General features: G+C 45.9%; 1 protein-coding gene across 4 annotated transcripts in view; it reads right to left on the bottom strand.

Annotated features, from left to right (window-relative positions):
- Nucleotides 1-23,853, bottom strand: part of SPAG16 (sperm associated antigen 16) — a 1,801,610-nt gene that overhangs the window by 1,570,454 nt on the left and 207,303 nt on the right. For all 4 annotated transcript variants that reach the window (XM_063933150.1, XM_063933149.1, XM_063933151.1 and 1 more), the window contains 2 exons: nt 20,391-20,498; nt 2,868-2,985 (listed from right to left, as the gene is read on the bottom strand). In XM_063933150.1, the coding sequence (XP_063789220.1) occupies nt 2,868-2,985; nt 20,391-20,498 (226 nt within the window). The remainder of the gene's footprint in view (nt 1-2,867; nt 2,986-20,390; nt 20,499-23,853) is intronic.

The raw sequence follows: 23,853 nt of genomic DNA, 5'->3' as shown, positions 1-23,853 counted from the left end.
GGCAGAGTCTCTATGCGCCTTTTAAAGTCAGCATCACCTGTCCAGTGACAGGTCTCTAATACCCTCCTGACAGAATGGTCATTACATTCATTTTGGATGCCAGCCGGCAAAATATCCCTCTGTGCATCCCTCATATATAAGACGACGTCTTTTATATGTTCTCATGTGTGACAGGGTCACCGACCACGCTGCAGCAGCACGATCTGCAGGTCTCAGTCTAGTACCTGAGTGTGTAAATACAGACTTCAGGATAGCCTCCTGCTTTTTATCAACAGGTACCTTCAAAGTGGCTGTTCCTAAAACGGCAGTGCCACCTTTTTTGACAACCGTGTGAGCGCCTTATCCACCCTAGGGGATATCTCCCAGCGTAACTTATCCTCTGGCGGGAAAGGGTACGCCATCAGTAACTTTTTAGAAATTACCAGTTTCTTATCGGGGGGAACCCACGCTTTTCACACACTTCATTCATTCATCTGATGGCGGAACAAAACACTGCCTGCTTTTTCTCCCCAAACATAAAACCCTTTTTTAGTGGTACTTGGGTTAATGTCAGAAATGTGTAACACATTTTTTATTGCCAGGATTAAGTCACGGAAGTTCCTAGTGGATTGTGTACATGTCTCAACCTTGTCGACACTGGAGTCAGACTCCGTGTCGACATCTGTGTCTGCCATCTGAGTGAGCGGGCGTTTTTTGAGCCCCTGATGGCCTTTGAGACGCCTGGGCAGGCGCGGACTGAGAAGCCGGCTGTCCCACAGCTGTTACGTCATCCACCCTTTTATGTAAGGAGTTGACACTGTCGGTTAATACCTTTCACCTAACCATCCACTCTGGTGTCGGCCCCACAGGGGGCGACATCACATTTATCGGCATCTGCTCCGTCACCATATAAGCCTCCTCATTAAACATGTCGATACAGCTGTACCGACACACCGCACACACACAGGGAATGCTCTGACTGAGGACAGGACCCCACAAAGCCCTTTGGGGAGACAGAGAGAGAGTATGCCAGCACACACCAGAGAGCTATATAATGTGGGGATTAACACTATAACTGAGTGAAATTTCTCCAATAGCTGCTTGTATATATAATATTGCGTCTAAATTTAGTGCCCCCCCTCTCTTTTTAACCCTTTGAGCCTGAAAACTACAGGGGAGAGCCTGGGGAGCTTTCTTCCAGCTGCACTGTGAAGAGAAAATGGCGCCAGTGTGTCTGAGGGAGATAGCTCCGCCCCTTTTCCGCAGACTTTTCTCCCGCTTTTTTCTGGATTCTGGCAGGGGTATTTACCACATATATAGCCTCTGGGGCTATATATTGTGGTATTTTTGCCAGCCAAGGTGTTAATATTGCTGCTCAGGGCGCCCCCCCAGCGCCCTGCACCCTCAGTGACCGGAGTGTGAGGTGTACATGAGGAGCAATGGCGCACAGCTGCAGTGCTGTGCGCTACCTTGGTGAAGACTGATGTCTTCTGCCGCCGATTTTCCAGACCTCTTCTTGCTTCTGGCTCTGTAAGGGGGACGGCGGCGCGGCTCCGGGACCGAACACCAAGGACTGGGCCTGCGGTCGATCCCTCTGGAGCTAATGGTGTCCAGTAGCCTAAGAAGCCCAATCCGGCTGCAAGCAGGCGAGTTCGCTTCTTCTCCCCTTAGTCCCTCGCTGCAGTGAGCCTGTTGCCAGCAGGTCTCACTGAAAATAAAAAACCTAAATCTATACTTTCTTTCTAAGGGCTCAGGAGAGCCCCTAGTGTGCATCCAACCTCGGCCGGGCACAAAATCTAACTGAGGCTTGGAGGAGGGTCATAGTGGGAGGAGCCAGTGCACACCAGGTGACCTAAAGCTTTCTTTAGTTGTGCCCAGTCTCCTCCTGCGGAGCCGCTATTCCCCATGGTCCTTACGGAGTTCCCAGCATCCACTAGGACGTCAGAGAAAAGTCGAATTTGGAAAGTCTGTTTTTTTGACGAAAAGTACTGAATTGCATTGTCGAATTTTTTTTTTTGGGCGAAAATGTCCCGTTTTTCGACATTTTCGGGAATTCGACCGCATTTGCATATACTGTACCCCTGAGAGTTGTACTGCTTCTGCAGAGGAGAGGGGATAAATGTTACTACAGATGAAAGGGTGTTATGGCTCCTACAGAGGACAGGGGGATATGTTGCTACAGTAGTGAGGGTGGCATGTTGCGACAAAAGTGAGAGTGGCATGTTGCTACAAAAGTGAGGGTGGAAATGCTATTAAAGAGGAAAGGGGGATATACTTTAGTTTGAGGGTGGTATATCGCTACAGGGGAGAAGGAGAGATGTTACTACAGAAGTGAGGGAGGTATGTGAACACAGAGTTTGGACAGTTTAATACAGAGGTGAGCGAGCAGAAAGGTTTTCTAGCAAAGTGGGTTGTCTTGCTGCCAATGTGATACAATTACACATTGGTTGTGCACAAAGCAGCACAGTCCTATTGTGTTTGTTGTATATGGTATAACTGCAAAGCGCTTCCCCCTTTCCTGCTGTAAACTCTGGGAATTTTACATATTTAAAACAAGCCAAGTTTACTGCAACCTTTCAAATAAATACTGTACCATTTCCCTAAGCAGCTCATTGCACTATAAAAGGTTGTTCAGTCTAATAGAGTAACCTTTGCAATTACATATTAATTTCCAAAAGTTCTAGTGGAGAACATTCTGCCATGACCATACAATAAAAGAAAGTTAAAAGAAAAAACAATTAGAATTTTGAAAACCTGTCTCGTGCAAACTGTGCGCATTCCAAGATGTACTATTAGGAGAGAACATTTTAACTACCAATAATACTGTAAGTTAACATTAATTTGTCATTCAGCAGAAGGGAAAGAATAAGAGGAAAATAGAGGACTACCTCCCCTACAGCTCGGTCTCTCTCCAGGCTGGTCAGCATCTTCTGGCGCAGGACCATTTGGTATTTCTCATGCAGCTGATTCAGCTGAGTCTCGTAAGATGCATAATGTGCTTTCAACCTTGCAGAAAGTAAGAGAATGGAGAGCTATAAAACCAATATCAACCTTTCATAGATACATCCTGTAGCCTTATTTATATTATAGAAAGCGCTCATTGCATTGTTAATTTGATATCGCTGCAGGTGGCCAAACATTTGCTATTTGGCGCAGTATGTGGGATATTTATGCAGTTATCCTGCTGATGCTTTGCAAAACAGAACATATGCATGCAAGTGATAGAACCATATACATAACATTTTCTTTTCATACCCTTTGCTAGGTAACAGAGCACAAAGTCACAGGCATCAACACTGACGTCATCTGAATAAAAACCAAGTTTGATTTTAGTGGCACGGCGACAGAAGCAGCAGTGGTAGCACCCGCTCCAGTGCCAAGGGCTCCGGCTGACCTGCTGCAACCCTGATATGTTCTGCAGGCTCAGCGCTGCCTGCTACTTTCTGTGACAGGAGAAGAACAGCCTGTCTGGCAGCAAACGGAAGATTTCTAAATCAGGAGGGATGTGGGATGATATTAGGACGGAAAGCAAGGGGGGCGGGGGGCAATATTCAATATGACTAAAATGTGAAAGCGCTTACCACACGTATACTGTATTGCCATTGCAATATAACAATCCTAATAGAAACACACACACACTATACATAATATAAGTGTGAGAGAGAGAGAGAGAGAGAGAGAGAGAGAGAGAGAGAGAGAGAGGGGACGCACTATAAGAAATCTGCAAATTATTGATAATATATTATCCAAGATGTCTTTCTCAGACAAAAATCAACTGGCCTTAATTATTGTTAATTAATGCCTAAAAAGTTATACTATATCTATTAACACCTGATAAATAAAAAAAAATAAAAAATAAAAACACCTGATTTAAAAAAACAAACAAACAAACATACAAACAGACTTTTAGCCTTACATACACAATACAATTCAGAAATGTATTAAAACATGTAAATTCACACAATATTAAAACATAGTAATACAGAAATGCTTGGGACCAGAGGTATTTTGGATATCGGATTTTTCCGTATTTTGGAATAATTGCATACCATAACAAGATATCATGGTGATGGGACCTAAATCTGAGCACAGAATGCATTTATGTTTCATATACACCTTATACACACAGCCTGAAGGTAATTTTAGCCAGTATTTTTTATAACTTTGTGCATTAAACAAAGTGTATCTACATTCACACAATTCATTTATGTTTCATATACACCTTATATACACAGCCTGAAGGTCATTTGATACAATATATTTAATAACTTTGTGTATTAAACAAAGTTTGTGTACATTGAGCCATCAAAAAACAAAAGTTTCACTATCTCACTCAAAAAGTCTGTATTTCGGAATATTCCGTATTTCGGATATTTGGATATGGGATACTCAACCTGTACAATAGCTGTAAAGTTCTCTGTCCTGAGGTCAGATTTTTTTTCCATCACCACTCTGGGGGTACAGGTTATTAGAAATGGATCCCCACTATGGATCTTACAGTCTCTTTACCCTACGCATTTCATCTCCTCAAGAGACATCATCAGGGGGTTAATTTCTGTAGTACTTCAAACTTGGAACAAGTATGATGTCTCAAAAAGGTGATGTCAACCATGTACTGTAGGATCAAGATGAATTAAATAGTTGGCCCACCGGGCCAATCAGAGCCCATATGGAAGTACATGGACTTCACTCCTGGATTTTAAGTAAAACGGTGATTAAACAATTCTATAGATAAGTCTAAGTCACAACAGAACTAAAAGGATAGCGTTATCCACTTAATCCAATGGATAGAGCTCCAGACTGAACATGCACTGCAATGAATGGTCTATGCTGCATGTAAATACGCATGTAAATATGCATAGACAGTAAACCACATTAACGTTTATAGATGCATTTTATATGAACACAAATGCAAACATTACTTAAAAGCATCTCACTGCATTTACAATGTGCTCCCATTGAGATGATTGGACGAGTACAAGAGATGATTGGACGAGTACAACGGTAAGCAGTCACTATGACGACGATATACTGTAATGCTGATATTCAGGAGGGTGACACCAGAATGATGAATGTTATGATATAGACACAGTATAAATGTCATCATTAGGGTTAGGCTGAAACTGCTGGTCAACATGCTGCAGCTTGCGCTCGTCAACATGATGAATATGTCAACATTCTACTTTTAACATTATGGGGTATATGCAATTGCGGTCGAATTCCGGCTGGAATTCGACCGTTTTTGGATTCGACAGTCGAATCCCGGCCGCCGGGACCCAAATTCGATATATTCAATAAAAAACGGATTCGACAGTCCCGCTGTCGAAAAACGGACCAATTGACGATAGTGTGCGTCCTGGATTCGACTTCATGGACGGCACAAAAGTGTTCAAAAAACCCTGAAAAAAAATTGCGTGGGGTCCCCTCTTGTAAGCATAACCAGCCTCGGGCTCTTTGAGCCTGTCTGGTTGTAAAAATTAAAATACGGGGGAAAAAATGACAGGGGATCCCCCGTATTTTAACAACCAGCACCGGGCTCTGCGTCTGGTCCCAAAAATACGGGGGACAAAAGACGTAGGGGTCCCCCGTATTTTTAACACCAGCATCGGGCTCCACTAGCTAGAGAGATAATGCCACAGCCGGGGGACACTTTTATACCGGTCCCTGCGGCCGTGGCATTAAATCACCAACTAGTCCCCCCCCTCCAGCCACCCAAGGGCCAGGAATGAAGCCCGAGGCTGTCCCCCCCCATCCAAGGGCGGCGGATGGGAGGCTTGGAGAACCACAAGTACCAGCATGCGGGGGGAAACAGGCCCGCTGGTACCTGTAGTTCTACTACAAATAAAATACCCAAATAAAAACAGTACACACACACCGTGACAGTATAACTTTATTACATACATGCACACCGACATACACACACTTACCTATGTTGACATGACGCTCGGTCCCCTCGTCCACGTAGAATCCACGGGGTACCTGTAAATAAAATTATACTCACAATAATCCTGTGTAGATCGGTCCTCTTCAGAGTTTGTAATCCACGTACTTGGCAAAATAAAAAAATGCAAAACACGGACCACGCACTTAAAGGGGTCCCATGTTTACACATGGGACCCCTTTCCCCGTGACTGCTGTCAAAGAGGGTCTCTTCAGCCAATCAGGGAGCACCACGTCGTGGCACTCTCCTGATTGGCTGTGCGCGTCTGAGCTGTCAGGCGGCGCATAGCGCATAGGCGCTCCAATATATTCAATGGTGGGAACTTTGCGGACCACGAGGTTACTCGTGGTCAACCGCTGACTGCAAAGTTCCCACCATTGAATATAATGGAGCGCCTATGCGCTCCACTGTATCTCGAGTGCGCCGCCTGACAGGCGTGGCGCTCCAATTGGCTCAAGGGACCCTCTTTGACAGCAGTCACGGGGGGTCCCAGCAGTCGGGGAAAGGGGTCCCATGTATAAACATGGGACCCCTTTCAGTGCGTGGTCCGTGTTTTGCGTTTTTTTATTTTGCCAAGTACGTGGATTACAAACTCTGAAGAGGACAGATCTACACAGGATTGTTGTGAGTATAATTTTATTTACAGGTACCCCGTGGATTCTACGTGGACAAGGGGACCGAGCCTCGTGTCAACATAGGTAAATTTGTGTGTATGTCGGTGTGCATGTATGTAATAAAGTTATACTGTCACGGTGTGTGTGTACTGTTTTTATTTGGGTATTTTTTTTGTGTAGTAGAACTACAGGTACCAGCGGGCCCATTTCCCCCCCGCATGCTGGTACTTGTGGTTCTCCAAGTACCAGCTTGCGGGGGAGGCTTGCTGGGACTTGTAGTTCTGCTACAAAAAACAATATTCTTTTTTTTTAGACTTGGCTATCAGCCTCCCATCCGCCGCCCTTGGATGGGGGGGTGGGGACAGCCTCGGGCTTCACCCCTGGCCCTTGGGTGGCTGGAGGGGTGGGACCCCTTGATTTAAGGGGTCCCCACTCCTCCAGGGTACCCCGGCCAGGGGTGTCTAGTTGGGGATTTAATGCCACGGCCGCAGGGCGCTGTATAAGTGACCCCCGGCTGTGGCATTATCTGTCCAGCTAGTGGAGCCCGGTATTTGCACCAGGACCAGGCGCAGAGCCCGGTGCTGGTTGTTAAAATACGGGGGATCCCCTGTCATTTTCCCCCCCGTATTTTTGCAACCAGGACCGGCTCAAAGAGCCCGAGGCTGGTTATGCTTAGGAGGGGGGACCCCACGCAATTTTTTTCAGGAATTTTAACCCCTTCCCACTGAAAAACATGTACTGATCTCTCCTATTTTTTTTAGTCAGTAAAAAAAAAATATTCTTTTAAATAATCTATTAAATAATACTTGTGGCTCCTAAATAGACAAACCAAGTAGATAATCCCTTCTAATATAAATAGATATGCTATTAGCAATCAAAAAAACACACCAAAAAACATGTTTTAAATTTTTTTTATTAGATCACGACAGCAAAATGAGGCGGAATGAAATTGACGAAATGACTGTCGAAAAGCACTGTTGCTGTATCGACATTCTTCAATTGAATATACTTTTGTCGAAAAGCCGCATTTTTACCATTGCAGACATGTCGAATTTGAGAAATGTCGAATTGCCAAAAGTCGAATCTGAAACGGCAGTTTTTTGGACGAAAAGTACTGTATTGCATTGTCGAATCCAATTCGACAGGTTTTTTTTGTCGAAAATGCCCCATTTTTCGACTTTTGCGGCAATTCGACCGCAATTGCATATACCCCTATGAATGTGCACATGGCGATGGCCGACAAGGTACAATGAACTCCTTACTGCTGCTCTGACATGTCATATGCACTACAATAGAGCAATACACAAAATAATCTGTGCAGAGCAAGTTAGACTCTGAATATGTACATATGTCACAACTGTTCCCACGCGCTGTCGTTAGAAACACACCTTAAATGCAGAATTGTAGCACAAATGTGTAAAATTGGTCCCAGAAGTGGCTTATTTTCATATATGCGATTTAAGTCAAGGGTCAGGGTGCCTCTGTGCATCATGGGAGATAAGATTTTCCAATAGTGGAGGTATTAATGGCTGCAAAGCTTCAAAATAAACGGCTTCTTGTAAATGAATGATGCTTAACCATCTTTCAAGAGGATCACACATCATGATTTCCAGAATCAAAAGGATAAAACAATCCCTCCCTACAGTACTTTGAAACATACAATGCATGGGTCTACTGAAGCACATATAGAACTCCTGTCATAGGTTTGCTCATCCCTAGTCTCTGCACATGACCGCAGCCAGACTACAGTCACATGTCCTTAATAACGTAATTGCAACAGCTAGGAACTGTGGTTTTCTCCGTTTCATTCACAGTAAATGCTTTATTAACCCACCTCCCAAGAAATGACTCTAACAGACATTAGGACTCAGCATCGTTTTCGAAATCACTTTGTACAAAGTTACCAGATACTGTACTTCGCGCTGGATTTGGATCAGACATGTATAATGCAGCCGACTACTGGAGATCTCACTTATAAACAATCCCACACATAAACAGAGACATCAGATGGAGGATTACTTGGCCTGCTTTTTATTTGCCCTATATAAAACAGAAAAGCTCTATATTCCCAAGAATGTAAAGTAGGTCTGTCTTATCTTATTAATAATAATAATAATAATAATAACAACAACAAATTGTCAGTAGACAAACAGCACTGGTTGTTCCCTTTTGGAAAGGGATTAGTACCCTTGCTACCACCATATTAGGATTATCTACACCCTTCACTCCTAAATTTTTTCTTCTACCGGTGTGTGTGCAGGACGCCACTTGCCATCAATACAACTTGTTTCAGCATCTAGCCCTAGCCGCTACATGTCAACTGGCAGCTGCCTGGAGACCCACCATGGGGGAGATTGTAGATAAAGTATGGCATATTCATTCTACGGAATACATGAACAGCATTCCATGAGACTCTTCAAAAAGCTTTACCAAAACCTGGATGCCATGGACTTCCAATTTCATGTCCCCACTGCATTTAGCGGATATCTCCCTGCCACATCCTCTATCTATTACTAGACATGGACGGAGTACCCTTATGTCCTGCATGCTAACTAATATTTGAATAAAAGTATCCATCTGAATCAGCGCCCTCCCCTCTTATTTTTCTCCTCTCCCCTCTGTCTTCCTTTTTGTTCCTGGGTAGACCCCCACCCTACTCATCTTGCTTTCCTGTTTCTCTTCTAAAAGTGCATACACACTGGGCGTTTCCCCCCCCTCCCCAGTGACGTCAGCGGGGGTGAGGGGCTTTCCATAGCAGGACGCGCATCAGCGCTCATCGTTTGGGCATACACACTGGGCGGCTGTGAGCTGAAAGCAGCTCAACACACCAAAAGTGACCTGCTCTCAGCTCAAAATCACCCGGTGTGTATGGATCTTAACTTCTAATTCTTATCTCTACTCTGCGGTTTATACTACATGAAAAATTTGGATAAGACTACCTACTTAGGTACACGTGAACGGTCAATGGTCCTTATCTGTTTAAGGTTTTGGCTTGTTCATACTTCCCAACTTTGTCCTTGTTCAAAGAGGAACACAGCACACGCTCCCAAAAAGGGGGTGTGGCCTCACGGGATGACCCGCGATCGCGAGCCATGCCCCCATTTTCGTCACTGAGGGGGCATGCCCAGTGCTCTGTGAGCCGCTGGCATGCCCCCTCTCCTTCTGTCTCCACTGAATAGACACTGTGCGTCTATTCACCGCTGAGTGCAGGAGCCTCCCAACTGCCCCTCCCCACCGCGGGACACTGCTGCCCGCGGGACAGTCCCCAAAAAACGTGACTGTCCTGCGAAAATCGGGAAAGTTGGGAGGTATGGCTTGTTATTGTTGTACCTATGTAGGTCATTTGACTACTGATTCTATCAAAAAAATGTTCTTTGAAGAAAAGAAAAGAAAGAAAAAACAGCACTAGTTTTAACTTTTAATATGGTATAGTGATGGGGAACCTTTAGCACTTCAGCTGTTGTTGAACTACACATCCCAGTATGCCCTGCTACAGTTTTGCTATTTGGCCATGCTAAAACTGTAGCAGGGCATGCTGGGATGTGTAGTTTAACAACAGCTGGAGTGCCAAAGGTTCCCCATCACTGGTATATAGTGTAAAAAAAATTCTCATATAGGGCCTCATCTAGAGTTAAGTGTTTACGGCTGAAATATACACATAAAATGTGGGCATAAAACAGGTCTTATCTTTAGATATGCGGAACTCTAAATATGTTTCTCTTATGTCCTAGAGGATGCTGGGAGTTCCATTTAGTACCATGGGACATAGAGACGGGTCCCTTTGGAGACATGGGCACTTTAAGAGTTTAATAATGTGGGCTGGCTCCTCCCTTTATGCCCCTCCTACCAGACTCAGTTTAGAAAATGTGCCCGGTAAAGCCGGTCACAGCTAGGGGAGCTCTCAGGAGTTTTTCTAGTTTTGTTATTTTTTTAAAAGAGTTAGGTACAGGGAGGCTGCTGGCAACAGCCTCCCTTCTTCATGGGACTTAGGGGACGGGGGAAGGGGGGGTGGAGTAGGAACCAACCCTAGAGCTTAATGGCTCCTATCTCCACTGACCGGACACTGAGCTCCTGAGGGTGATGATCGCAAGCCCACGAGGCGACCGCTCACTCCCGCAGTACGGCCGCCACCCGCTAAAAGAGCCAGAAGATGGAGCAGTGAGTATGTTGCCGGTGCCCAGGTAAGCGGGTCACTGGCGGGAAATGGCGGCACAAGGGTAGGAGCACAGCTTTGACAGGATGCGCTCCGGAGGGTTCAGCGGTACTTGTAGTGGGGTGCTGTGAGGGGTGCCCTGGGCCAGCGCAATACCCAAGTATAGCTTACAAGGTATAACCCACTGTTTGCTGCAGAAATTACCTCAGGGCAGTATAATCTCTAAGTGCGGGAAGACGCGCCATTACAGGGGGCGGAGCTTCTTCCTCAGAGCGGATCAAGCATGCACCAGCGCCATTTCCTCCCTGCAGGAGCATCAGAACACTGACAGGGAGCGCTGCCCTCCACATAACTCCAGCTATCCTCTGAAGTACCAGGGTTATAGACAGGGTAGGGAGTAAATTTATGAACTGTTTCTCCTATTAAGGTTACTCAGTCAGTGCCGGCCGTTTTGTCCTATTAACTGCCTACTGGGGTGCTGTGTGGCTGGCTCTTTATAATCTGTGACTCTCTGAAGGTATTCTGTGGGAAACTGTGCTGACATTTTCCTGTATGTGTGTAAACCAATTTACTGTACCATATTTAAGGGACAGTGGGGCACAGGGGCAGAACTCCCGGAGGCAACGGAGTCGGTTGCCGCCGGGCTCCAACCCTGAAGGGGGCATCTGACTCCATAGGCATTTGCATGGGGTCACCAGGCTTACCCTAAAGTACAGAGCCGCCAGTGGTGCAAGGGTCCATGGCCAGGGGAATCAGGAGCCGCCGCTGCGGTAGCTGGACATGTGATCGCGTTGAGCAGTCTTCAAGGGAGCTGTGACGCTGTCAATAAAGCCGCTGCTGCCTGTCGGAAGTTTAAGAGAGTGGGGAGGGCGATGCTGCATATCTGGACATAGCACTGTGCTGTGGATTGCTCTGCCAGTCCGGGTGCCGCTCTCTGGGACTACATACTGGGACACCACAGCAAGGTTTTCTGGAAGTCCTGGACATCATCCCAGCTCAGTAGGGTTATTGCAAGTTCAGATCTTGGCACACACTCTGTATCAGGCTCCTACATTTGTTCTCCAGGTGTGTGGTGGCTGATAGTTATTTGGCTGGTCTGTACGAGTCAGCACACTTGTGTCAGGCATTGTGTATTTCATTATTTTCATATACTGTAGTTGCATTTTAATTATATATATATATATATATATATATATATATATACATACACACACACACACACATATAAATATATATATATATTTTATTTTTTATTTTCACTTATCCTGTATACATATTACATCTGACGCATTAGTGCTTCTTTCCTTTATTTTAAATATACATAATCCTGGTATCTGCTGTATTTTCTGAAGGACCACTGGACTAGTATTGTTTATTGTATATAGTTAAGCTATATCCATATAGGTTAATGTACCTAGTCCTTCTGTCCCCACATCATAATGTCATGAATTACACATGTTTTGTTAGCTTTTTTAGTCCAAATCTCACCCTAACCCTCCCAGTGCCTAACCCTAACCATCCCCTACCATAGCCTAACCGAAACCGTCGCCCGGTCTCTAACTCCAATTGTCCCCTGTTGTAGCCTAACACTAACCATCCCCCTGGTGCCAAACCCCAACGGTCACCTAACATAGCCTAAAACTCTACCCATCCCCCAAGTGCCCAACCTTATGGCACATGCTTGCCCTGTTTCAGTATAATGTGTATGATATCCCTGCTGTCGGGATGCCAGCAGTCAAAATACCGACTGCTGCATCCCAATGCTGGGATCCTGACAGGTTTGTGCAAAGGTCACTAATCCCTAACCCCTAACCCTCCTAACCCTAACTCTCCCTCCCCACAGCCTAAACCTAACAACCCCCCACCCGCAGCCTAACCCTCACCGGTGGTGCCTAACACGAAGTCCCTGTTCCCATAGCCTAAACCTAACCCCCCTCCCCGCAGTCTAACCCTCCAATCCCTGTAGCCTAACCCTAACCCTGCCCCTGCAGTCTAATTCTAAACACCCCCCTTCCCCCTCCCGCACCTAGGCTTATCTCTCCAGCAGCTAGCACTTCCTCGTTCGGGATCCCAGCATTCGGAATGCTGGCGCCGGGATTGTGATCTATGTCAGGATCCTAGCGTTGGTATTCTGAACAATATCGGAATTCCGGCGTCGGTAATCCGAAAGCTGGGATTCCAAATGCCGGGATCCTGACCACATCCCATTTCTGTGTGCAGTGTTATGTTCCTGTGGGGCCCTGTGTGCTGTATTATGTTCGTGTGGGGAATTGTGCTGTATTATTTTTCTATCATTGCTGATGTGTTTTTTTTGCTATCTGTGCCAATGGGTGTGTTTTTTGCCTACAGTGGGGACAGTAATATTGTGTAGGGTATACAGGGGTCTGTAATGTAGTGCAGAGAACAATGGAGTCAGTAATGTAGTTTAGGGTGCAGAGGGGTCAGTAATTTAGTGTAGGATATAAATGGGTCAATAGTTTAGTGTAGGGTATAGCTGGGTCAGTGATGTAGTGACGGGTATGGAGGGGTCAGTAATGTAGTGTAGGGTATAGAGGGGTCAGTGATGTAGTGTAGGGTATAGAAGGGTCAGTGATGTAGTGTATAGAGGGGTCAGTGATTTTGTGTAGGCTATAGAGGGGTCAGTGATTTAGTGTAGGGTATAGAGGGCTCAGTGATGTAGTGACGGGTATAGAGGGGTCAATGATGTAGTGCATGGTATAGAGGGGTCAGTGATGTAGTGTAGGGTATAGTGATGTAGTGCAGGGTATGGAAGGGTCAGTGATGTAGTGGTGGTTATAGAGGGGTAAGTGATGTAGTGGCGACTACAGAGGGGTCAGTGATGTAGTGTAGGGTATAGAGGAGTCAGTGATGTAGTGTAGGGTATAGAGGGGTCAGTGATGTAGTGTAGGGTATAGTGATGTAGTGCAGGGTACGGAAGGGTCAGTGATGTAGTGGCGGGTATAGAGGGGTCAGTGATGTAGTGTAGAGTATAGTGATGTAGTGCAGGGTATGGAAGGGTCAGTGATGTAGTGGCGGTTATAGAGGGGTCAGGGATGTAGTGTAGGGTATAGAGGAGTCAGTGATGTAGTGTAGGGTATAGAGTGGTCAGTGATGTAGTGTAGGGTATAGAGTGGTCAGTGATGTAGTGTAGTGTATAGAGGGGTCAGTGATATAGTGGCGGATATAGAGAGGTCAGTGATGTAGTGTAGGGTATAGAGGGGTCAGTGATGTAGTGTAGGGTATAGAGTGGTCAGTGATGTAGTGTAGTGTATAGAGGGGTCAGTGATATAGTGGCGGATATAGAGAGGTCAGTGATGTAGTGTAGGGTATAGAGGGGTCAGTGATGTAGTGTAGGGTATAGAGTGGTCAGTGATGTAGTGTAGGGTATAGAGTGGTCAGTGATGTAGTGTAGTGTATAGAGGGGTCAGTGATATAGTGGCGGATATAGAGAGGTCAGTAATGTAGTGTAGTGTATAGAGGGGTCAGTGATATAGTGGCGGGTATAGAGAGGTCAGTGATGTAGTATGGGGTATAGAGGGGTCTGCAATGTAGGGCAGGGTATGGAAGGGTCAGTGGTATAGTGGCGGGTATAGAAGGGTCAGTGATTTAGTGTAGGATATAAAAGGAGTCAGTTAAAATACTAATCATTTTTTGTAAGCAGGGGGGACACAACATTTATCTTGCCTCCGGACAACTGAGATGAACTTACGCCACTGGTGGGGCAGATGTATTAAGCTTGGAGAAGTGATAAAGTAGTGATAAGTGTAAGGTGATAACGCACCAGCCAATCAGCTCCAATATGTAAATTTACATTTAGGAGCTGATTGGCTGGTGCGTTATCACCTTGCACTTATCATCACTGCTTTATCACTTCTCCAGGATTAATACATCTGCCCCTTTGTCCTGTACTGCAGAATGTATATCTTCTCCTGGGGAGTCTATATCATGCTAAAAACTGTACAGAGGCTTCGGTGGCAGTTCCCCTGGGGTGGCCTCCATAAGGTGTACTTTGATTAATAGACTTTAAAATATATCCCATACTGGGAAGAAGCCGCAGTTTTGGAGTAGTCTGGGGATTAAAATCCCACAGCTGTGCCTCTCGCCCCATTTACGTACCCTAACAAGTGTACACTTGCCCATATAATGCATGACATATGAGGGGGGCAGCATATGTTTGAGGCTATTAGGGATGAGGAATATTATATATATACATATGTAATAAATGCCTTCCCACCGTTTAGGGCGTTAAAGTCTTTCTTTGGGAAAACCTGAGTACACCCTGAGTTATTATCCACATCCCTAAAGAGTGTCTAAATTATCAAAGGTTGGGTCACCTGTACCTGGTACAACCTCCATAAAGGCTGATAGCAGACTGAGACTAATCTCTAATACTATACACTGCTGCAGGTGTAACTTGGAGACCCACTACTGCGAAGATCACTGGAGATATCGTAACATGGTCAGGCTCTTTGCTTGATGGTTTAGATTCTATGTGTAGGCGTGACATGTACTTGTTTCTATGTCACATACAGGATTCTACAAGCTTCGCAGCTGGACGCCATGAAGAAGATTGGCCTGCGTAACGCAGGGCCACTGCTGTGGCAGTTTCGACACGCAGGGGATGGTGGCTACACCAATGGACTGCGGATACAGAATCAAAGAAAGGTATGGTGAGTCAGCCCTTTACGGATGATGCCCTGTTGGGATGCTCAGGATACGTGAATATCTGAGCCAACTGCGGGTAAGTTGCCATATCTTCCTTCAGCAGCTGCATAGACCAGGAAATTAGATCCTACACCTATCCTGCAATCCCTTCCAAGGGTTCCTCCACTTCCTTTTAAGGACGTGGGAGAAATTCCAGAAAATCTGCACCGTCAGGTTCCTGAGAACGGATTTCGGGTTCGGTATTCTCAAAACCTTCATTTTTATGGTGGACCTCACTGCCTGGGGATGTACAGGCGGACTCACTGCAGTCCCGGAGACCAGTCGAAGCTATTCTTAGAAGATGGCACCCAGCATCTCAATCAGGGAGTGAGGGAGAGTTTGCGGTAGCGCCAGGGCGGGAACAACAGCAGTAGATGGTGCCCTGGACCGGGGGAGGGGTGACAGGTCAAGCACCGTCTCCCCTATGCTGGTCCTCACCACCTGGTGGATATAGTGGGGTCCCTGCTCGGTGACAGTGACCACACCAGTGTCGCAGTCCCTCTATCTAGACTGCGATCGGAACGCGATTTAATGGTGGGTCCCACCTGGGGGACCCTCTTACCTCCTTCCTTCGTAGCAGCCACGCGAACCAGGAGAGCGCTGTGACCATGTGCCCAAATGCCGGAGCGTCCCCACCTCAAGTACCCGGAAACTGAGCCAGCGGGAGTATGTGACGCCGCTGGGGAGGTGATGGAGCCGCAGCACAGAATGTCACCCTGACATAAAAGTGCAGCGGCCCTTGGAGTCTTCCAATAAAAGCTTTTTCAGTGCTGCCATGTGAAGCCCACCCTGTTAAGTGACCTGCTCTGCAGGGCACTAACTCGAAACTGAGCTCAGTGCCTGGAGGCGGGGTTATAGAGGAGGCCATAATGCATCCTGGGACAGTCTAAAACTTTAGCCTGTTGGTGCCTGGATCAAGATCCATCTCTACATCCTGATGTTTCCCTGTGGAAACCAATGTACCCCGCTGCAGAAATAAAAATATAATTTCAATATTCACAATTTATGGCAACCATGTGACCAGCCGGGTAGATAATCATCATCATGCTATCATGGTGGTGGGCCTATTTTTATTTGGGGCCTGGAGCTGGAGATCCATCCTCCCCATTGTTAATCTGGCCCTGGTTGTAGATAACAGTCTGTCTGTGATTGTGCTATGCCGTAGTTTTACAGAAACTCCTACATAAAAAAATAAAAAAGTTTTCTCCAAATATGTCCCAACGCGTTTTACATTTCCACACACCTCCTACAGGAGAGATTGAAAACGTGATAGCTTTAAACTACCTCCAGCGCAAAACACATAAAAGGTTTGAAATTTGGAAACTTTCATGGATGACTAGCCCAAGGACAAGATGCTTTGTCTATAGTCGCATCCTCCCTAAGACTAGACCCTGCCGCTGACTTAATTGATTTTAACTTTTGAGTTGTCTGTCCTAAGGGTGGCTAATACTTTGTCACTTATTCCGAAGACTAGTAATGCAGAGAAAGCAAAGCACTCTGAAAATATATATGACAGCTTTCTTCCTGTTTTAATCAAAATCATTGCATCTCCTGGAGGGCTGACAGCTACATATCTTTATCTGCAAAACGCATAGAGAGATCTGAGCAGCGCTCTATCACACAGCAGAAGACGCCGTCGCCATGCTCTGTTTAAAATATGCTTTTCAAAATTGAGGATCATTGATTGTGCCTTTAAGAGCCATACAAATTGTAATGTGATCAATAAGAGATTATAGAAAGATATGACATGGCTTAGTATGGGGTGAATTCCGTCTGCAACATTTAGCTGACAAACTGAATTAAAAGTATTACAAGAGGCAGCAGACGCTGTCACAACCACTTCTGGAGAAAAATAGTTAATTATAATGCTACCTGTAGTATGAAGGTCAATAACTCTTACATTATTGATCACTGAGCCATTGCGAGAAAGATTTATCATTTGTAGAGGCTGCAGAAGGGGACTGGTAACTGCTGTACTGCAAGTTATAACTACGGTACTGTAGCACTTTCAATTCAGTCACATCACTAGATCAAAGACCGGCTACTGTACAATTTACCAACCTTTATTTCATTTCATTGTTTTTTTAGAAGGATTTTTTTTTTTTTGGGGGGGGGGGGGGGGGGTTGGTTTAACAGACCTACTACATAATCTGATATATATGTAGCAAAGGTCTGTTAACTTAGGGCCTAGCTCAGACCTGATCGCAGCAGCAAATTTGTTAGCTAATGGGCAAAACCATGTGCACTGCAGGGGGGGGGGGGGGGCAGATATAACATGTGCAGAGAGAGTTAGATTTGGGTGGGGTGTGTTCAAACTGAAATCAAAATTGCAGTGTAAAAATAAAGCAGTATTTAACCTGCACAGAAACAAAATAACCCACCCAAATCTAAAGGGCCCTACACACTGGTCGATACCAGTGAAAGATATGACCAATTTCGTTCATTAATGAACCAGATATCGTTCATATCTTTCAGTGTGTAGGCACCAGCGATTAACGATGCGTGGCCCCGTGCTCGTTCATCGCTGGTGCCGGCTCGTTTAAACAAGCAGTCCAATATGGACAATATCGTCCTTATTAGCATGCATTGCTATGGAGCCGGGTGACGGGGGGAGTGAAGAAACGCCACTGCCCCCCATCACCTCTCCCCGCCGACGGGTCGCCCGTCTGCCGTATCGGCGGTTGGGCAGCTCGGCAGCGGGTCGCCGAGTCTGTAGGGCCCTTAACTCTCCCTGCACATGTTGCATCTGCCCACCTGCAGTGCACATGGTTTTGCCCATTTGCTAACAAATTTGCTGCTGCGATCAGGTCTGATTAAGGCCCTTAGTGATGTCACTAGTTCTTTACAAATTGTTAAGGGAAGATATATGAAACCTTACAAAGAGGACAAGTCGGGGCGTTGCCTTCAGCTTCTAGCTAATCTTTATCTAGTACATTTTATAAAGTGATGGATAGCACCTGATTTGTTACCACGGGCAACTCCATCACTTGTACACTGGTTTGTTAAATCCTCCCTTATAAAAGGAATATCCATGGCAATGATTGCCAGGTCCCACACACCTCTGCTAACGTCAGGTGTCTTTTTTTTGCCGAAAATGCATTTTTGTCGCAACGCGATGTGTCTAAAACCAGAGCCGAATTCAGGGGTGAGGTCGCCTCTAAGTACATTATTGGCCGCCCCTCCCCTCCCATCACGTCATTGCCCCCTTCATTTCGGCTGAAAGTCCGGATGCCTCAAGGCCACCAAAGCAGTCCCAACCTCAACCTACTACCAAATCCTGGACCACAATTTGCTGCTTATTGTCCTATACCCATCATTTGCTTAATAAAATAAATATAAAAAAAAAAGTTGTAATGACGAAAAAAAAAAAATCATCTAGCCCTTATCAGCCAGGTGTACCGTCCCCCAGCAAAAGCCGCCCCTAAGCACGTGCCTCACTTTATCTCCGTGCACTTTATATCCATCCAAGGCTTAGTAAATAGACTCATCAGTTGCACACAGATATACAAGTGTTATATATCAAATTATCTTGTGCGCACTAGTTAAATCACGTTGCGACTAAGATGCATTTTTTATAAAAAAGAGACACCCAGCGCTAGTAGAGTCTTGGTGTGCCAAGAGGGGCCGTTTGTCGCTACTACCACAATGTTGTATAAGGACGTATCTGTATCAGCACAAAAGCTAGAACAAACAAATATGACAACACAGCAGGAAGAAGCTGCGGGATTTGGAGTGCCGCATATGGGCCAAATCTGCCAGTTGTCCATCGCTGGTTTAGGGACACAACACAAACTCGACGTCCTGTTTATCAAGCCTAAAATCATGTGGAAACAGCGGTATGCACATAATTAAGGATGTTTTTTATGGTAAAAGTTCTATTTACGAGAAGCTGAATGAAAGTTCTATCAGGTAAATTATGCAGGTTACCACAATCCCCATACTTCTCAGTGTGCACTGCAGTCAGGAGCAATTTATCAATCTGAGAAGTTTATTATTCCAGAGCTTGACCATGACAGCCAGTGGCGCCGAGAGAGGGGGGGACGGAGACGGTACAAATTGCCCAGGTCTGATAGAGGGGCCCAGGTTCATGCCTCCTTTGATTATGCCATGCCCCCTAAAAAGTACCAGGCTCTCTACTGCACTGGCTGGGAGGCATGCCATGCTCCTGATGTGCTAGACACGCCCCTAAAGAGGAGTGGCCATGCCCTCAGCATGCTATGGTCACACCTCCTCTAGTCGGGACCCAGGAAGTTGGCGTACCGGGGCCCAGGATTTCTCTTGGTAGCCCTGATGATAGCCAACCCCTATACGAGGATGACGTCAGCTATTACACTACTGGCAGAAAGGAGGAGGATCTTAGCGTCTCTCCCCAGCAAATCGAACTGTGAACGTGTGCTGGCCAAACTTCATTCCTTCTCTGCAGCGATAAGCAAGTGGCAAAGGAAATCTGAACGGGGACGGTAATCGCCGGGACAGAATCTTCTCAGATGCACTATCCTGACATGACTGTAATGGTTCTTTGCACCATTAATTCATCTGTTATCGCTGTGAATAGAATCTTTAACATATGCTGATAATGGGGGGTGGGGGGGGGAGAAGTGAATGCTAAAATACACCTCTTACTACAGTATATTTCTATTCACTACACTCCTGTCAGAACTTAGCAACCAAACAACAAAACAAATGCTTTTAGTGGTGACATTTCATTTCATGTTCACTGCATGGGGGAAATGCTTAAACATTTAAAATAAAGAAAATAAAAAAAAAGCTTGCGGCACTGGCAACAGCACAAGGCTCTTTCCATCAGCGAACGTAACCCCTGCCGCGCTGGAATAGTTATCCAGGCAAAGCCTAAACACATCTTTAAGGCTTGGAATAGATCTTGTTGTTTTCTGAAGATGACACATGTAATAATCTTTTATCTCTAGTTACCAATAACAAAGAGCTGCTGTATCTCCTTTGATGAGCCAGACCATGTAGTGCACACTGGCTTACTTACCGTTTGATGTCATTAATAAGCTTGTTTTTCTCCTGGGCTACACGCTTGTGTTGCATCCTGTGGAAATCTCGCTCCTTCTGTAGCTTTACCACCGATTCTCTATCTTTACTGCACGAAAGGACCACAAAACAAAAAGCATGTAAGTTTTATTTCCGAAAGGCCAAAGTCAGTGAAAGCTCTCACATATAACAACAGGAAATAGGCAGCAAGAGCCTGTATGGTGGTTTGAACATTTTCTGTTTATGTCGTTAGCCTGTATGTATTAACATCAGAATAAAACATGTCCGACCAATTTACGGAATGGTTTCCAATTTACATGTACAATGCTTGAAACCTGAATTTTTAAACTCTTTTAACAAACGCATGTCATGTGATGTTGTGCCTTATACAGCCAATAACGTCTCTGTAATTGTGCCTAGAGGAGGATAATGCACATAACATACGTTGGGAGAGAAGCTGGAAAGAGATAAAGTACCAGCCAATCAGCTCCCGGAATTTTCCAGGGTGTGTTTTCCAAGCTTTGATAAATCTCCCCCCCATAGTTTTAGATGTTAGGAGCAAAAAACTCATTGGTATTGTATTTCTCTGACGTCCTAGTGGATGCTGGGGACTCCGTCAGGACCATGGGGAATATAGCGGCTCCGCAGGAGACAGGGCACAATAATAAAGCTTTAGGATCAGGTGGTGTGCACTGGCTCCTCCCCCTATGACCCTCCTCCAAGCCTCAGTTAGATTTTTGTGCCCGACGAGAAGGGTGCAATCTAGGTGGCTCTCCTGAGCTGCTTAGAATAAAAGTTTAAGTTAGGTTTTTTATTTTCAGTGAGTCCTGCTGGCAACAGGCTCACTGCTACGAGGGACTTAGGGGAGAGAAGAAAACTCACCTGCGTGCAGGATGGATTTGCTTCTTAGGCTACTGGACACCATTAGCTCCAGAGGGAGTCGGAACACAGGTCTCACCCTGGGGTTCGTCCCGGAGCCGTGCCGCCGACCCCCCTTGCAGATGCCGAAGTTGAAGAGGTCCAGAAACAGGCGGCAGAAGACTTTCAGTCTTCATAAGGTAGCGCACAGCACTGCAGCTGTGCGCCATTGTTGTCAGCACACTTCACCAACAGTCACCAACTGTCACTGAGGGTGCAGGGCGCTGGGGGGGGCGCCCTGGGCAGCAATGTATAATACCTTTTTATGGCTAAAATACATCACATATAGCCCTTGAGGCTATATGGATGTATTTAACCCCTGCCAGATCTCACAAACTCCGGGAGAAGAGCCCGCCGAAAAGGGGGCGGGGCCTATTCTCCTCAGCACACGGCGCCATTTTCCTGCTCAGCTCTGCTGTGAGGAAGGCTCCCAGGCTCTCCCCTGCACTGCACTACAGAAACAGGGTTAAAACAGAGAGGGGGGGCACTTATTTGGCGATATGATTACATATATAAAAATGCTATAAGGGAAAACACTTGTATAAGGGGTTGTCCCTGTATAATTATAGCGTTTTTGGTGTGTGCTGGCAAACTCTCCCTCTGTCTCCCCAAAGGGCTAGTGGGGTCCTGTCCTCTGTCAGAGCATTCCCTGTGTGTGTGCTGTGTGTCGGTACGTGTGTGTCGACATGTAGGAGGACGATGTTGGTGAGGAGGCGGAGCAAATTGCCTGTATTGGTGATGTCACTCTCTAGGGAGTCGACACTGGAATGGATGGCTTATTTAGGAATTACGTGATAATGTCAACACGCTGTAAGGTCGGTTGACGACATGAGACGGCCGGCAAACAAATTAGTACCTGTCCAGGCGTCTCAGACACCGTCAGGGGCTTGTAAAAACGCCCATTTACCTCAGTCGGTCGACACAGACACGGACACTGACTCCAGTGTCGACGGTGAAGAAACAAACGTATTTTCCTTTAGGGCCACACGTTTCATGTTAAGGGCAATGAAGGAGGTGTTACATATTTCTGATACTACAAGTACCACAAATAAGGGTATTATGTAGGGTGTGAATAAACTACTTATAGTTTTTCCTGAATCAGATAAATTAAATGAAGTGTGTGATGATACGTGGGTTTCCTCCGATAGAAAATTATTGGCGGTATACCCTTTCCCGCCAGAAGTTAGGGCGAGTTGGGAAACACACCTTAGGGTGAATAAGGCGCTCACACGCTTATAAAAACAAGTGGCGTTACCGTCTCCAGATACGGCAGCCCTCAAGGAGCCAGCTGATAGGAAGCTGAAAAAATATCCTAAAAGTATATACACATATACTGGTGTTATACTACGACCAGCAATCGCCTCAGCCTGGATGTGCAGCGCTGAGGGGGCTTGGTCGGATTTCCTGACTGAAAATATTGATACCCTTGACAGGGACAAGATTTTATTGACTATAGAGCATTTTAAGGATGCATTTCTATATATGCGAGATGCGCAGAGGGATATTTGCATTCTGGCATCAAGAGTAAATGTGATGTCCATATCTGCCAGACGACAGTGGTCAGGTGATGCAGATTCCAGACGGCACATGGAAGTATTGCCGTATAAAGGGGCGGTCCATCGGACCTGGTGGCCATGGCAACAGCTGAAAAATCCACCTTTTGTTACCCCAAGTCACATCTCAGCAGAAAAGGACACAGTCTTTTCAGTCTCAGTCCTTTCGTCCCCATAAGGGCAGGCGGGCAAAAGGGCCAGTCATATCTGCCCAGGGGTAGAGGAAAGGGAAGAAGACTGCAGCAGGCAGCCCATTCCCAGGAACAGAAGCCCTCCACAGCTTCTGCCAAGTCCGCAGCATGACGCTGGGGCCGTACAAGCGGACTCAGGTGCGGTAGGGGGTCATCTCAAGAGTTTCAGCACGCAGTGGGCTCACTCACAAGTGGACTCCTGGATCCTACACGTAGTATCCCAGGTGTACATTGGAAATTCGAGACGTCTCCCCCTCACAAGTTCCTGAAGTCTGCTTTACCAACGTCTCCCTCCGACAGGGAGGCAGTATTGGGAACAATTCACAGGCTGTATTCCCAGCAGGTGATAATCAAAGTACCCCTTCTACAACAAGGGAAGGGGTATTATTCCACACTATATTGTGGTACTGAAGCCAGACGGCTAGGTGAGATCTGAAATATTTGAACACTTACATACAAGCGTTCAAATCAAGATGGAGTCACTCAGAGCAGTGATAGCGAACCAGGAAGAAGGGGACGATATGGTGTCACTGGATATCAGGGACGCTTACCTACATGTCCAAATTTGCCCTTCTCACCAAGGGTACCTCAGGTTCGTGGTACAGAACTGTCACTATCAGTTCAGACGCTGCCGTTTGGATTGTCCACGGCACCCCGGGTCTTTACCAAGGTAATGGCCGAAATGATGATTCTTCTTAAAAGAAATATGGACGCTTTCCTGATAAGGGCAAGGTCCAGAGAACAGTTGGAGGTCGGAGTAGCACTATCTTAAGTAGTTCTACGACAGCACGAGTGGATTCTA

This window comes from Pseudophryne corroboree, chromosome 7 (assembly GCF_028390025.1).
Source record: "Pseudophryne corroboree isolate aPseCor3 chromosome 7, aPseCor3.hap2, whole genome shotgun sequence".
NCBI lineage: Eukaryota > Metazoa > Chordata > Amphibia > Anura > Myobatrachidae > Pseudophryne > Pseudophryne corroboree.
This window is presented reverse-complemented; position numbering and strand designations above follow the sequence as displayed.